The sequence below is a fragment of the Sinocyclocheilus grahami genome, unplaced genomic scaffold, assembly GCF_001515645.1.
Source record: "Sinocyclocheilus grahami isolate Dianchi unplaced genomic scaffold, SAMN03320097.WGS_v1.1 scaffold789.1, whole genome shotgun sequence".
NCBI lineage: Eukaryota > Metazoa > Chordata > Actinopteri > Cypriniformes > Cyprinidae > Sinocyclocheilus > Sinocyclocheilus grahami.
The window spans coordinates 133,866-145,583 of record NW_015505968.1 but is presented as its reverse complement, the minus strand read 5'-3'; the positions used below and the strand labels follow the sequence as shown (position 1 = coordinate 145,583).

The window sequence follows — 11,718 nt, the reverse complement described above, 5'->3', positions numbered from 1 at the left end:
AAAATAAAACAGGGGATCTGGTGTCCTCGTCGTGCTGCGGGGTTCATGCAGGGAAGGGCAATGGTCAGGAAGGAAGGGTCCAGGTAAGGGGCGGAGTCCGGCGGCCGCATGCGCTCCCCTCTCCAGTCTGGGGCGCGACGGGCGGCGGCTTCTTTCAGTGGCTTCGTCCTTCTCTCTGCCCACGGTGCTTGAAGGGACTAGACGGCCCGGCATCCTGGCCCGACGGCCGTGTAATGGGTGCGGTTCTCGTCCGGATCTTGGGTCTGGTAGCTAACGACTCTGGCGGCACGGGAGTCCCTCTACGCACCCTTCCTGGACCCACGAGGACACCAGCGTGCATGCACGGGGAAGAGACCGGTCTCCCGAGGAGAGGCGCGCTCGGCATTTAAACAGCGGCGGTGATGAGGCTCCATTCGGCTCAGGTGTGCCCCATCAGACGCCGCCAGTCCTAACTATTTCAGTGCCCCTCCTCTCTCAAGCATCCACTCCTGTCGGGGGCCTGGCGAAGGGCGGCGATTAAGGGACAGGGTGATGCTGATAATTAAGGGGAGGCAGCCGACTGGTCACCCCCCCCTCCCCCCCCCAAGCGACTTCCCCGTCATCGGGCCGCCATCCACACGGGAGTGCTACTATCCTCAACCAGGCTCCAAGTGGTCGGAGTGGGCAGGGATTCCTCTCCGGGCAGTTCTCCCTCTCGCACCGCACCGGAACAGGGACAGAGAAACCGGGTTTTAGTCGACAGTCTCAACCAACCACAGGGTAAATGACAATAGAAGCAACGTCACTTACCCCTTTTGTGGCTGGGAGGCCGTCTCTGTCGTTCCTCTGTCCCAGTCCAAGGTTTTATTAGCTTTTGCCAGTGAGAGGGGATGACGTCATCAGGTGTTCCCCAACTGTACTGTCTAGGCTCCGGCTTGCCTGCATTCTCCACCAATGTGGCGAGATCACCAAACGACAGACACAGGGGGTGTGGCGTCAGGCCTCGGAGAGGCTTTTATTACCAAAATATAATATATCAAAATATAACCCCTCACATCCAGCACACTCCCTCTTTGAACTGTTGCCATCTGGTCGACACTACAGAGCTCTGTGCACCAGAACGGCCAGACACAGGAACAGTTTCTTCCCTCAGGCCATCCATCTCATGAACACTTGACAATAACTGTGGAACACACACTATTTATTCACTCATACACTTATTTATCTAACACACATACTCAGTCTATATTTCAATTTGCACATAATATACCTGTACATACAACTGTCTATTGTTTTATACCTGTACATACAATTGTCGATTTGTATATGTTTTATTCCTTATTTTACTTGTTTTATTTTTTTTTATATATTTTTTTTATTATCTGTGTTTTTTTGTTCTGTCACTGTCATTCTGTTACACTGTGGAAGCTTCTGTCACGAAAACAAATTCCTCGTATGTGTAAACATACCTGGCAATAAAGCTCATTCTGATTCTGATAAACAAAGTGTCCAGGAAAAAGGGGAATCAAGTGTCCAAAATTAAACAGGGGATCTGGTGTCCTCGTCGTGCTGCGGGGTTCGTGCAAGGAAGGGTGTGGTCAGGAAGGAAGGGTCCAGGTAAGGGGCGGAGTCCGGCGGCCGCACGTGCTCCCCTCTCCAGTCCGGGGCGCGAGGGGCGGCGGCTTCTTTCAGCGGCTTCATCCTTCTCTCTACCCATGGCACTTGAAGGGACTAGACGGCCCGGCATCCTGGCCCGACGGCCGTGTAACGGGTGCGGTTCTCGTCCGGACCACGGGTCCGGTAGCTCACGACTCTAGCAGCACGGGATTCCCTCTACTCGTGGCCCACTTCCTGGACCCACGAGGACATCAGCGTGCATGCACGGGGAAGAGACCGGTCTCCCGAGGAGAGGTGCACTCGGCATTTAAACAGCGGCGGTGATGAGGCTCCATTCGGCTCAAGTGTGCCCCATCACACGCCGCCAGTCCTGACTATTTCAGTGCCCTTCCTCTCTCACGCACCCACTCCTGACAGGAGCCTGGTGAAGGGCGGCGATTAAGGGATGGGGTGATGCTGATAATTAGGGGGAGGCAGCCGAAGACAGGAGGTCGAGCAGTTGGCTGTCTGGTGCAGTCTCAACAACCTGGAGCTCAACACGCTCAAAACTGTGGAGATGACTGTGGACTTCAGGAGAAACCCCCCTGCTCTCCCCCCACTCACCATCATGGACAGCACTGTGACTGCAGTGGAGTCATTCAGGTTCCTGGGCACCACAATCTCTCAGGACCTGAAGTGGGACACTCACATAGTCTCCATTGTTAAAAAGGCCCGGCAGAGGTTGTACTTCCTTCGCCAGCTGAGGAAGTTCAACCTGTCACAGGAGCTGCTGAAACAGTTCATATCCGCCATCATTTAATCCATCCTCTGACTTCTATAACTGTCTTGTTCAGCTCAGCTACCAAATCTGATCTCAGAAGACTACAGAGGGTAGTCCGGACTGCTGAGCGAATCATTGGTAGAACCCTCCCTTCTCTCCAAGAACTGTACTCATCCAGAGTGAGCAAAAGGGCTGGCAGAATCACTCTGGACCCCTCACATCCAGCACACTCCCTCTTTGAAACGCTACAGAGCTCTGAGCACCAGAACGGCCAGACACAGGAACAGTTTCTTCCCTCAGGCCATCCATCTCATGAACACTTGACAATAACTGTGGAACACACACTATTTATTCACTCATACACTTATTTATCTAACACACATACTCAGTCTACATTTCAATTTGCTCATAATATACCTGTACATACAACTGTCTATTGTTCTATACCTGTACATACAACTGTCGATTCGTATATTTTTTTTATTCCTTATTTTACTTGTTCTATTTTTTATTATCTGTGTTTTTTTGTTCTGTCACTGTCATTCTGTTACACTGTGGAAGCTTCTGTCACGAAAACAAATTCCTCGTATGTGTAAACATACCTGGCAATAAAGCTCATTCTGATTCTGATTCTGATTCTAAATATCTCTGACAATATACACATACAGTACTTCATTAAACTATTGAAAAAATACTATTTAGGTTGTAATGGCAATTCCATGTCACACACTTCCCACGGTTTCCTGACTGAGCACTGTGGGTTTTTGTTTGTGTTGGACATCTGTTGTGACCTGTTTGTACAGTTCAGTATGTGTTTTTCCTGAGCTGTCCTCAAGATGCAGTATGAAACTGAAGCCCTACTGATGGTCTGATAGCCCTACATGATCTCCTGTTTAAGACAACACTTATTCTATTTACTTTTTTCTCAGGCAAGCAAGATCAACTCTAGATCTAGAGCTGAAACTATGTTGACAATGCAAATTTAGGGTTAGGTCTCACACTACTGGCAAATAAAATAGCTCAGAGCACAACAGTTGGATAGTCTGTCATTCTTTCGGAGATCACCAATCAAACCATTCTTTGTCATTTTTCATCACAGGTTTATTTATATAGTGCAACATGCGCAGTGATAAGTGTTTTACATGGGCATGGAAAAAAGACAAAGAAAAAAGAAAGAAATGTAAAAGTCTTTTAAAATCACTGAAAAGAAAAAGACCAAAGTTTAATTTAAAAGTGGATTCAAATAAATTCAAAAGAAAAGAAAACATACAGAATGAAATAATGCAGTGCAATCAGTAGGTAAAGTGTATATTCAGTAAGCATATTTGTGATGTATTTATGTCCAAACAAATAATCATATTCAAACCAGAAAACACATAATTTACTCTTGACTTTGATTCATGAACACAAATATACAGTGCAAGACTAAAACATTACACTCGAGCCCCTCCAGTTATTTCTATTGGAAAATAGAAATAGAATAGAATGTATTTTCCAGGTTTCTAATAAAAATGTAATGAATTACAGCTGTATCCACAGAGCACATGTGCATGTGCATATAGCTTATATCTCCAGCAGGCTTGTGCAAAGCAATTATAGAAAAGTAATTGCTCGATAAATCGCCAACTATATATTGATCTGTTGGCTGCTTATTTGCAGTGTAGACACAGTATGAACTGTTTTAAATAAAGCACCCAAGAACTTTCCACTAATAGAAGTCCAACAAGTAATTTATGCAGACTCGAAGAGGCTTGCATCTCAATCTCTGTTTACACCTGATATTAATCTGAAATTTCCTATTTCTGAAGTCGCAAATACGAGTGTGTCCCTTTCAGGTGCTTTGTTGTCAGAAAGAACATTAATCATGGTGGACGGTCCATTCATGAGACCATTCTTCCCTGTTTCTTGGGGAAATCTAATTAAAACCAAGATACTTAGTCAATATCAATATCTCACGAAAACTCAAGATTTCCAATGTTTTACAAATTTTAAATAAGATGTAGTTACCATTCATTGGTAACATTGTGGAGGAAATTGTATTTCTATCTGAAATATTAATATTATTATTAGTATTATTTGCTTCACTGTACTAAAGAGTGTTTTTTAGACTGTCTCTGAGTGCTTCAGTATGTTTGAGTTTTCGCTGAGCTGAGAGATAACAGGAAATCTATTTAGTGTGTGTGTGTGTACGATAGAAGTACCATAGTTGGACAACGTGTTTTTCTGTCAATATGGGGTGCTGTGTGTACATTAATGAGGAAAAAAAATAACTTAAATGATTTTAGCAAATAGCTGCAATATAACAAAGAGTGAAAAATTTAAGGGGGTCTGAATACTTTCCGTACCCACTGTATGTTGAATATGCATTATGATTGGATGAGATCAAACCATCCGCATTTTATGAAGGTGTAAATGTTGAGTTGGGGTGTTTCCTCTGCAGTCAACTTGACTGTTTATCTTTTCTTGCAAGAAAATAAATATTCAAAAGACTTTTGTCTCATACCTTTAATTGAAATTAAAAATTGCCACGACAACATTCTAAATATTAACTGCACTATCTAGATATTCAGCTTGCTACGAATCAGAAATTCTGGTCAAATTCATTTTTACAGCTGTTATGAAAATTTTTTATTTTGTTAATTTTGCATTGATTGCATTAATCTCATTTAAGTACATATTACACAGCATATAACTGTTGAATGTATCTTTTTAAACATACAATGATCAAGGTAGTATATAGTCCATAGGGACATTGAGTTATTTTATGTAACTTGTGCACGTAACTGCTTTAAACTGAAAAACAACATTTAAGGGGAAACTGTGTTCCAGGGACGGGCAGTTTTGAAGTAATAATAGTAACAGTTGCCAATTGTTTTATTTGGACTATAAGTCTATGCTAATTCACAAATTACCTCATACGCCATACACAGCGTTTGATCCTTTAGATTGGCAGGTTTGAGCGCAGGCAAATACAGTACAGAATACAGAAACCAAATACTGCATCGCCAATCTGGAATCATTTCCATTCAAGTCACTTATCCGCATTTGTACAAGTGTCTTCAAGTTCACGTGATCGCAAACGCTCAGCTGGTCAGGTTTGTATTTACTGCATTCTGTGTTAAAAAAAAAAAAAACATTAATTACCATTCTGAAACATCCTGTTGTGATGATGTGGTTGGTTGTCTCCTGTCGTCGCCGATTCGGGGTCTGAGTTCGGCTCAAACATGTAAGGCCGGACATTTCCCTCAGCATTGACCATCATTACCGATGTTTCTATTGACCTTACTTGTGAGTATCACCGATCCACAGCAGGCTACAGCATACATGACCCTAGTTACCTGTGGTTGGCCTGGCCGTGCATCACTCAGAAAACAACAGACCAATCAGAAGAGAGGCTCATGAATATTAATTAGACAGGCCAAACTCGACCTGTTCTTTGCAGAGCTTCTGAGAGAGGAGCTGTAAAAATATATTGAGATGGTTTTTGGTACTTATACCGCAAATATATATTCTTAAGGACATCAAGACTTAAAATAAAACTCCAGAAATCTGTCAAATATGAACACGCGTCCACAAGTGACGCAGTAGAGACGAAAATGTGGAATAAAGTCATTATTTTTGTTTTCTTTGCGCAAAAAAGTATTCTCGTGGCTTCGTAACTTTACAGTTGAACCACTGACATCCCTGGCATACTCTTTTCAACATACTATGCTTTGGGACACCCTTATTCTAATCTCACATACTATTTAGTATGGATAGTATGAACATTGAGACTCAGGGACGGACGTAGGGTCCGTGACGTCACTCGTAGTTTTCTAAAGTGCATTGTTTAAGCCTAAAGTGGGCGGAGCCAACCGTCGCCATCTTGGCAGCGTGTCACTCCCGGATAATCGAAAATGGGCAAAAAGGCGGGATGTGGGTGAAGCTGAGGTGCCTGGTTGCTGTAAGCACACCCGTCTAAGGTGACAGCAGTGCTGCCGTGCAAAGACAAAACACCATAACTTCGTTTTTGGTCGAAAATGAGTTATTGATAATTTTGGGACATATGACCTCCTTTATCAATAAGTATCTTGGAGAAAAGCCCCGGAGAAAAACCAAGGCACAACACAGTATCATCAGTTACCGCTCTTTGACTTTGTTTTAGACCGCTCAAATTAAGTTATGGTGCTCTGCATTTGTTTAGCCGTTCGGCAATATTACTGTGCCAGCCTGGAGTTGTACGGTATTCTGCCTTTGTTTTACTGTTTATTAAAATCTGCCGCGTTTAAATTACAGTGTAACTTGTACGTTCATATCTGTCGGCAATTCTTTAGACAAACAAATGAGATAGATCGCGATCTCTAACAAACTGCTGTAGCACTGTAAACAAGCAATGACTAGATAACATGGCAACAATAATTAATCGTAAATAATCTTTACATTTTTATTTTTTTTTCAGATGCCAGCTGTCAGTCTGGGTCTGCCTACTTCTGCACGTGTCGAATGCCACGACAGCGTATCACATAAAATCAGAGGTGGACATTAACTAATTACATTTACTTGAGTATTGTACTTAAGTACACTTTTTGAGTATCGGTACTTTATTTGAGTATTATTTTTTCTGGGAACTTATGACTCTAACTTCACTACATTTGAAAGAAAAATATTGAACTTTTCACTCCACTACATTTCTATCAAGATTATTAAGATTATCAGTAATCACTCTTGTAGGGCTACATGAAGTGATCTCCCTGCATTTTTTGAGCACTAACCAGTTCCAAATGTGATATTTATTTACAGCAATTCAATAATAAGAAGTAAATATTGTGGTTTATATTAGACACAATATTGTCTGATTTTGCTAAATAAGTGAAACTATTACCTATAAAGCCACAGAAGAACTGTTGTGCGTCTCCTAATAAAACACAAAAGGTGTTTGACTAAAGCAGCACTGCGCAGACCATTCTGTGTATGACATCAAAGTACAGCGATTAGACAGCATTTTTAAAATTTTTGTTTTGATGTCAAATAAGTCTTGATGTTTTGCTTTTTTGCTAAAGCAGTGTTGCTGTTGTAAAGTTATATAGCTACAGTTGTGTTGCTGGGGTTTAAAGCAGGTTTGATTTTTTTGTTTTCTTCCTTATCAACTCTGTATTTACAGGATTTCACTGTCCACTCTGTTCAAATGTGGATGCATGGCTACACATAGATGTGTCCAGAGCTGTGTGAGATCAAAACCATCCTGCTTTTGTGGGGGTGGGTAGGGGTGTTAAATAATATACCCCCCCCCACCCCCCATAGTTTTTTAACATTCTAAAAGCTCTTTATTCCAAAGATACTACAAGCTAGTCAGTGTGTAATGTATTGTAAGTTGCTTCAGAGGTACTGCAAGTATTACATTCAACAATAATAAAATAATAAAGTGCATTGACATAAAAAAGGAAATGTACTTTTGGTACTTTTAAAAGCAAGTACTTCTGTACTTTTACTTAAGTTAAAATCTATCTTTACAACTTTTACTTGTAATGGAGTAATATTTGACCGACAGTACCTGTACTTGTCACTTAATTAAAGTACACTTCGTTGTGTACTTTGTCCGCCTCTGATTATGGGACAAAAAGCATCTTTCTCTAATGACAGCCATTTAAAAGTAGCCATATGTTCTGATTATTTTTTTCTTATGATTTTTAGTATTATCAAATTTTCATTATATGTTGTTTAATATTCAATGTTTGGAGAAGCTCTACACAGTTCTCTCCATAGGAATATTATATTAATTATTCTTTCATAGACATGTCTTATTAAATCTAGTAATATAGGCAATTAAATCTGGTAAAAATATATTTTAAATAACACTAACATCTTTTTTTTTCTTTGAATGCATTCATTCTGTAAAACAAAAATATGCTTGACAAAATCAGTTCAATAAGACTGAAAAAGAAGGTCAGCTTTTCCTGTAATGAGGGCTGTGACACCTGAACCTAATAACTGTATATTACATGTTCCCATGACAACTGATTGTCTGACAATTGGCAGTAGCAGGCACTATAAAAAGTCCAGTTCAACAGCACTAATATGTGCTGTGGGGGGGACAAATGTGCCTCCTGATTTTGTATTGGTTTTATTTTTATTTGTTTTTTTTTGCTGAACATGGAGGGTACCACTGTCCAATTCTTAAGGTTTAATTTGTTGTTTCTGTCCTTTGTTTTGTTTATTTCTATAAAGCAAAGTGTGTTTAACATTTGTTTGTGTTGCAGATTTTCTCTAGCACTTTTTGGCTTTTGTGTCCATGGGCATATTGGAAGTGGTAAGTGTTCAGTCAAATTCTATTAGAGTTGGGCAGATGAAGCCTTGAAGCTTTTTCCTGATTGTACCAAAAAAGATTCAAAGACAGACCCTACCAGTGACATCTAGTGGTCAGCTGCAATTATAGCAGCCACTTTCAAATGATTCCCAGCTCGTTGATCCCGGTTTCAACAAAAGCAATATTCTGCAATAGCAGCTGTCTTCATTCTGAGAATCATTGTTCACACATGAAAGTGTTACTATGATGCAGGGAGGGAACGCAAAGCGTTTCATGTCTCCTTATAATGAATGACACCACACCAAAGATGCGAATCAGTCACCTCGCTTCGGGTGTTTCATTGACATATGAAGCATCATTGGTCATGTGATCACAGATTTGATACAAGCCTCGATAGTTTTTCAAACCAGTCTGCTTCAATGGAGTAAAATGGGCTTTGGAGCCTCCGTGTCGAATGTCCCATGTCTAAGTTCTATAATTCAGATTTGCCAAGATGTTTGACAGTCTTTTTCTTTGTACTTGTGTTTTAGTTGGTGGCTTCAGCAGTGGCGGTTATCCTGGGTACTATGAGGCTGGCCTCCCAATGCAGAATGATGTGAAGCTGCAAAGTTCCAGCTGGTATGACCAAGGAGATGTATTGGATCCCTTTAGGCCACTCAGATCCAAGGATTTCACTTATGGTGCTACAGTTAATGGTGTATATAACCGTGTAAGCTATAGCCCTCAAACTGGCTCGTATGGCTCTAGTCCAGTGACCAGTGTATATAACATTGGTTCTGAATCTGATGTTCGAAGGCAAAATCCAGGCTCTCTGATATCTCCAGGTGGCAGATTTGTTTCTGGTTCTCGAGACACTGCATTGAGTACAAGTGTGAGAAGTAAGACTGTACCCAAGCCAGCACAGCTTTACTATCAAACTGTAGTGCAGACTAGTAAGGAGTCTGTGGCCTCTAATAGCCAGCAACCAGTGCAGACTGGCTCCCAGTCCAGTGGTCTACTGTTCGCTAATGCCCAAACCTTTGTCAAGCCCCAGAGCAGTAGACTTCAAGTTGGTTCCAAGCAGTTTTCTGGTGGCAGGCCCATCCTGAGTTCAAGTCTTGGCCAGCAATCAGCACAAGCCAACTACCAATCAGCTCAAACACACTACCAGTTTGTGCCCCGGCCTGATGGCCAAAAACCAGGACCGATCCAATACCAGCCCATCTCACAGCCTAGTGGGTTGCAGTCGGCACAAGCTAGCTACCAGTCTGTGCCCCAACCTACTGGCCTGCAGTCCACTCAAACCAGCTACCAGTCTGTGCAACAACCTAGTGGCCAAAAACCAGGAGTGACCCGATACCAGCCGGTCTCCCAGCCCAGTGGCCTGCAGTCCGCACAAACCAGCTACCAATCAGCTCAAACGCACTACCAGTTTGTGCCCCGGCCTGATGGCCAAAAACCAGGACCGATCCAATACCAGCCCATCTCACAGCCTAGTGGGTTGCAGTCGGCACAAGCTAGCTACCAGTCTGCGCCCCAACCTACTGGCCTGCAGTCAACTCAAACCAGCTACCATTCTATGCAACAACCTAGTGGCCAAAAACCAGGAGTGACCCGATACCAGCCGGTCTCCCAGCCCAGTGGCCTGCAGTCAGCCCAAACGCGCTACCAGTTTGTGCCCCGGCCTGATGGCCAAAAACCAGGAAAGATCCAATACCAGCCAATCTCACAGCCTAGTGGGTTGCAGTCGTCACAAGCTAGCTACCAGTCTGTGCCCCAACCTACTGGCCTGAAACAACCGAGGGGCCAAAACCCGGGAGTGCCCCGAACCCAGCCGGTCTCCCAGCCCAGTGGCCTGCAGTCAGCCCAAACGCGCTACCAGTTTGTGCCCCGGCCTGATGGCCAAAAACCAGGAAAGATCCAATACCAGCCAATCTCACAGCCTAGTGGGTTGCAGTCGTCACAAGCTAGCTACCAGTCTGTGCCCAAACCTACTGGCCTGCAGTCCGCACAAACCAGCTATCAGTCTATGCAACAGCCTAGTGGCCAAAAACCAGGAGTGACCCAATACCAGTCTGTCTCACAACCCACTGGCCTGCAGTCCGCACAAACCAGCTACCAATCAGCCCAAACCAGCTACCACTCTATGCAACAGCCTAGTGGCCAAAAACCAGGACTGACCCGATACCAGCCTGTCTCCCAGCCCAGTGGCCTGCAGTCAGCCCAAACGCGCTACCAGTTTGTGCCCCGGCCTGATGGCCAAAAACCAGGACTGACCAGATACCAGCCTGTCTCGCAACCCAGTGGCCTGCAGTCATCACAAACCAACTACCAGTTCGCACAAGCTCCCTACCAGTCTGTGTCCCAGCCCAGTGGCCAATCTGTGTCTCTTCAGCCTGGATTCCAGCTCCCTTCTATGCCAGAGCAGTCAAGTTATGGGTCTCTTTCCAGTTTTGGTGCCCAACCCCTAGAGCAACCCAGTAATGTACAACTTGTTTCAAGCTATGAGTCTGTGTTGCAGCCTGACCTTCAGGATACAGCACCACTGCACTCCCAGACTACTCCAAATAAGCGCTTCTCGCCAGGCATGTTGCAGCAAGTGAAGTCATAGCTGCACAGTTGATTTAACTTCATTTAGTGTTTGTTTTTTATATAAACAATAAATATCACATAAACATTGGTTTGTGTTTGCTGGGTTCTTTTTCGGTTATCTAAATCCGCAAGGGCTTTAATGTGGTCTACTGATGCAGTAATTTAATGTTGGGTGTATGATGTCTTCTAGGAAAATGGGGGAGGGGGGTAGAAACATGTCTACTGGTATTTCGATATCTGTGACGTTCTATTGGCACATTTACCTCATCTTTGGTTTTCTTTGTTTGGGGTTCTCTCTGTGGTTGTGTAATCGGTTTAAGTTATTTTAAGAGCTCTTTGTACTGATTACATCTGCTTGGTTTAAGGCATGATCACAGACTGGTTATGCAAAAATCATGGGTGACTAGTTTGTGTCCCCTACAGGTTGATTGTACATTGACATCACTAGTGTGAGTTTCTCTAGTTGCTTGTCGTAGTTTGCCTATAAATCCTAAAGTCCTTTCAACTG

The 11,718-nt window shown here is 43.2% G+C and overlaps 1 protein-coding gene across 1 annotated transcript; it reads left to right on the top strand.

The window, feature by feature from the left end:
- Positions 1-8,424: 8,424 nt before the first annotated feature.
- LOC107561716 (protein argonaute-2-like) lies at positions 8,425-11,299 on the top strand. The gene is made up of 3 exons (XM_016246190.1): positions 8,425-8,514; positions 8,593-8,642; positions 9,170-11,299. Exons 1-3 carry the CDS (start codon positions 8,486-8,488, stop codon positions 11,227-11,229), a joined length of 2,139 nt encoding a protein of 712 aa, XP_016101676.1. The 5' UTR covers positions 8,425-8,485; the 3' UTR covers positions 11,230-11,299.
- The last annotated feature ends 419 nt before the right edge of the window (positions 11,300-11,718 follow it).

Coding starts and splice junctions, on each gene's coding strand:
- LOC107561716 (XM_016246190.1), top strand. CDS start 8,486: ATGGAGGGTACCACTGTCCAATTCTTAAG. Junction 8,515..8,592: donor ACCACTGTCCAATTCTTAAG/GTTTAATTTGTT, acceptor TTTGTGTTGCAG/ATTTTCTCTAGCACTTTTTG. Junction 8,643..9,169: donor CCATGGGCATATTGGAAGTG/GTAAGTGTTCAG, acceptor CTTGTGTTTTAG/TTGGTGGCTTCAGCAGTGGC.